The sequence below is a fragment of the Brassica oleracea genome, chromosome C4 (genome assembly GCF_000695525.1).
Source record: "Brassica oleracea var. oleracea cultivar TO1000 chromosome C4, BOL, whole genome shotgun sequence".
NCBI classification, from domain to species: domain Eukaryota; kingdom Viridiplantae; phylum Streptophyta; class Magnoliopsida; order Brassicales; family Brassicaceae; genus Brassica; species Brassica oleracea.
In genome coordinates, this window is record NC_027751.1 from 31,384,334 (window position 1) to 31,389,005 (window position 4,672).

The 4,672-nt window shown below is 32.0% G+C and overlaps 1 protein-coding gene across 1 annotated transcript; it reads left to right on the forward strand.

Moving 5' to 3' along the window:
• Positions 1 to 1,874: 1,874 nt before the first annotated feature.
• LOC106339820 (universal stress protein A-like protein) lies at positions 1,875 to 3,332 on the forward strand. The gene is made up of 4 exons (XM_013778693.1): positions 1,875 to 2,136; positions 2,229 to 2,338; positions 2,439 to 2,557; positions 3,095 to 3,332. Exons 1-4 carry the CDS (start codon positions 1,962 to 1,964, stop codon positions 3,177 to 3,179), a joined length of 489 nt encoding a protein of 162 aa, XP_013634147.1. The 5' UTR covers positions 1,875 to 1,961; the 3' UTR covers positions 3,180 to 3,332.
• The last annotated feature ends 1,340 nt before the right edge of the window (positions 3,333 to 4,672 follow it).

Consider the following 4,672-nt stretch of genomic DNA (forward strand, 5'->3'; position numbering starts at 1 on the left):
TTTTGAAACGGCCCTGTGTATTGGTATAAAACTCAATTTTATCAATTAGGAATCATAGAGACGCACATGGGACGAACAGTGATTTTTCATTTATACTAGTGGCTATCTATATGATTAGTTCATATTGGTGAAGGTGTTGGAGCTCTGTCGGTTAGACCGAGCCAACTGGGAGCTACACGAGCTGCTGATCAATGATCATCAACGAGTCATCATGATGTGGATCAAGAGATGCTGGTAAAGTCAACTGTATACTCAGCATAGCATAACTAATATCAAGAAGATATATCATCAAGTGAGAGATGTGATCTAGACTATCTATATACTGACTAGTTACTAGGGCTGTGACATGTTTACACGTAGACTCATGCATCTTGAGCAAAAGTTTAAGCAAATGCGATTGCGGTATTATCTAGTATATAGTTGTGGTTTTACCGTCTTTGTTCGTTTCTGGATAAGTACTAAGTAGTATAGAATTTCAAAAAAGTCATTATGTTGGTGGTGCAGACGTGCATTTTATTTAGGATTTTTTCACGAGAAAGGAATCATAAGATTTCATTTTAACATCTGCTATAGACTTTTTTTTTGAAACACTTTTTTTGCTAGACTTAATTACAGTGTTAAACATGTATCTTAATTTGGAACTGAATAAAAAATCTAGAACATGTACGTTCATGAGTCATGACCCTTTCGTGCTTACAACTCATTGATCACATGTCGCTCATATTCCAACGGTAAATAGAATTATTAAAATGAATAAAAATTATCACCAGATACATTAATTCAATATTGAAGGAATTCTTTCTCAAAAAAAAAAAGATATTGAAGGAATTATATTTATATAATGAGATACATTTCTTTTAAAAAGTGGAATGAAATCATTTGGAACTGTGTGGAAATATCAGATGTAAATTTGTTTTAAATTTTATATATGCTAAATATTACTTAGTATATAAGTACAACATCTAAATTATTAGCAATTTTTTAAATAAATTTAATCATTAGAAAAATCTCATACTTTGCATACTACTATACGATAGGGCATGACTAGTTTTTCCGATACGACCCGCAAACGCGACTTTTACGGTTGGTAGCAGTTGATAGCGTTTCGATAGCGTTTCGAAACAATCATACAAACTGCTACAAATCACTATAAATCACTCTGAAACTCTTAAAATCAAAAGATGGTTCCAGCTAGCGTTTGCGGTTGTGGGCGGTTGCAGATAGAAAAATAATAGAAAAATAATATAAAATTATTTTCAAAATTATTTTAAAATTAAAAATTTAAAATGGAAATATTATAAATAAAAATATATACATATTTTATATATTAATTAAAATTCACAAACAAGATCATAATTTGTTTTATAAAAACTTTAAATTAACTATTTATTAGAATTTTTAAACATTTTTATACACACATATATAAAGATATACACATATATAAAACGAAATAAAATATTTTTTAAATTTTTTTAATATAAATCTTCAAAACAAATTTTATTAAAATTATAACTTTCAACTAGTTTAATTTGTTTATAAATAAACATAATATTTTTATTATCATCTTATATTGATAATTATTATATTTTATTATAATAGTATGCTTTTATATTTTTATAATGTTATAATATGTTAATATTGATCATTTATTATTAAACCGCTACAATATCTTATAATCAACCAGTCACAAATATTCTGCAAACGCAACAATTTTTAAACGTTATACCAGTCATACAAAACGCTTAGTAACGCTTGAAACCGCAACTATCCGCATCCGTAAACTCCCGCATCCGTAACCGCAACCGCTGCGTTGAAACGAGTCGGGCCCGGACTGTTTAGATGTATTCATCTCTCTCCCTTTGTCAGGTCCTATATAATATTCGAAGCTACCACGCTTCACCATTTATCTCCTCTTACAAAAAAAAAACTAATCTCAAGTTTGATCAAGAAAATCAAGAAAGATGCCTAAAGACAGGAAGATCGGAATCGCGATGGACTTCTCGGAGAGCAGCAAGAATGCACTGAAATGGGCGTTTGAGAACTTAGCTGATAAAGGAGACACACTTTACATCATCCACACGTTACCAACCTCCGAAGTTGATTCTCATAACTCTGCCTGGCTCGAATCCGGTTCTCGTAAGTCTCTTTCTCTCTTTTTAGTCCTTTCGGTTTAGGGAAACTTTGCGATTGAAATGTCGGTTAAGTTCGGTTTTAATTTGGTGTTGCAGCTCTTATACCGTTGATGGAGTTTAGGGAACCGGAGATCATGGAGAAATATGGTGTCAAGATTGATATCCCAGTTCTTGACATGCTTGACACTGGTTCAAGGCAGAAAGAGGTTTGTTTATTTTTATAAATATACTTCTTGATCATAATCAAAATACATTTTTTGCGACTTATATTAATAAGTGGTTTGGTTATGATAAAAATGGAAATAGGTGCATGTAGTGACGAAATTATATTGGGGAGATGCAAGAGAGGCGCTGGTCGATGCTGTTGAAGATCTCAAACTTGATTCTATTGTCATGGGAAGCAGAGGACTCAGTGCCCTTCGAAGGTTTTCTTTTATTAAAAATAAATTCAAATTTATATATGCGATTTGAAATCTTCTAGCCGAAATGTGATTATATTGCTTAGGTTTAATATCATTGTATACGAAGTTAGAACCTGGCAGATAGTATAGTAGGGCGATTGAGTAGATCCATCATTGAAATTATCGTTATAGCTAAACGACAATGTCAAATACCACTGGCTTTGAGTCCGTTTTTACAAATCTAAAACTCATCTCATTTAAGTTTAGCTTTGAATTTTTTTCGACTTTATCTCATAGTTAAGAAAAAGTAAAATAATAGACTTTTTAAGAATTAATCTATGGTATGGTTTGCTGGTTACACATTTTGTTTATAACACACCTGTCGTTTATTCCTGGATTTTTAAGGGCAGCATTTATCATCTGGTTACATGTACCCTTTCTTTGTTCTTTTCGAATTTAACTTTTAGTCAGTATTTTTATTAAGTGTGAAATGAACCTTTTTTTTTTTTTTTTTGAAACACGAAATGAACTTATTTATAAGTGTAATTGCTGCCCAAACAGGATAATAATGGGAAGCGTGAGCAGCTTCGTGATTCAGCACGCTCCTTGCCCTGTCACCGTTGTCAAGGATAACGACTCTCACTAAATAATAATGTCTATCTCATTATGTTTTTACCAAAACAATCATCGCTGCGTATGCTTTTAATTAAAGAATAAAAGACCCTTTTCTTGCTCGTATTTGTATTTGAATTCGTATTCGTATCAATATATTATTACACAGTTGTTCACACCCTAAAAACAGAGTTTTTGGACTAATTCTATGTTTTCCTGCAAATTATTTCCATTATTTTCGTTGTTTTCGGCTAGAATGACTCCATGTGATTTAGGGATCAATGTGTGGTGGGGTTATTTGAATAGTTTGTTACACCCAAAAGGGTTTTAAATAAGTTTGCGTGACAGAAATCACATGGATGGGTCGGTTCCTTTTCATCGGCCATTGACTATGAAAAGAAATATTAGAATATTTTTAAGGATAGAAAACAAATAGTATATTAATTATTGTTATTCTTTGAATATATACACGATGCGACCAAAAAGATATACATGAATTACTGGTCTTTTTCTTAAAATACAGGAGTTTTCTTTTTTTAACTCAAAATTTTATTAAATTTTTCATAATAAAATACATCATAAATTACAAAAACCAACAGAAAATAGTAATATTTTCGGAAACAATAGTCTAAAAGAATGAAACAATAAAAATGAAGTAAAATAATACGAGAAATAAACATTAGAGAACCATGTATAATAAAGTTATAACTGATGGACTTATCATAATACCCAGACAATCGTGAAAAATGTGAGACCGAAAATGACTAAAGAACCAATAATTTAGGTAAACTCAACCCTAAAGAGTACACCACCAAACCAAAACAGACACAACATCGGAACAAGCATGTAGGAGAATAAACGTACATCAACACCAGAGACTGTTGTAAACCGGAGTCGAGACAGAACCAAGTCAAAACCAAACACCTAGGTTCAAAGACACAAAAACTTGCAATTCTAAAGGGAAAAACACCGGTGAAAATTTACAAGTCTTACACCCGGATATTCGTTAGGCAGAAAAACAATCTACAGAACTAAAACTGGTTACTTCCTCGCAAGAGAAAACCTGCAAATCAAACTCACTGATTCGTCTCAAAACACTCGCCCAATCTATGGTGGATAAAAGAGAAGTCTAGTAGATACCTCCACACACTACAAGAAAACGTGCCCGTAACAACGAACATTTACGACGAAAATATTTCGTCGTAAATTTACATGGTCTTTACAACGAAATTACGAGGAATATAACTTTCGTCGTAAACGCCATGTAAATTTACGACGAACTGATTTCGTCGTAAACTCCATGTAAGTTTACGACGAATGTACGTGGAATGAGAAATACGTCGTAATCATTACATCGACATTACAACGAAGCATGTTACCGTTATATTTAGGTGAAAACGTGTATTCAATGTGCTTTAACTTACCTAATTTCGTCGTAAAGTCGTTGTAAATAATATGTTAAAACCATGTAAAATCCATGTAAAATATTCCTTGTAAAATCGTTGTTATATTTCAACTACCCAACTC

Excerpts from the sequence above, each read along its gene's own strand:
- LOC106339820 (XM_013778693.1), top strand. The coding sequence starts at position 1,962 with ATGCCTAAAGACAGGAAGATCGGAATCGCGATGGACTTCTCGGAGAGC. Across the intron at positions 2,137-2,228 it reads CTGGCTCGAATCCGGTTCTC|CTCTTATACCGTTGATGGAG; the intron begins GTAAGTCTCTTT and ends TTGGTGTTGCAG. Across the intron at positions 2,558-3,094 it reads GGACTCAGTGCCCTTCGAAG|GATAATAATGGGAAGCGTGA; the intron begins GTTTTCTTTTAT and ends CTGCCCAAACAG.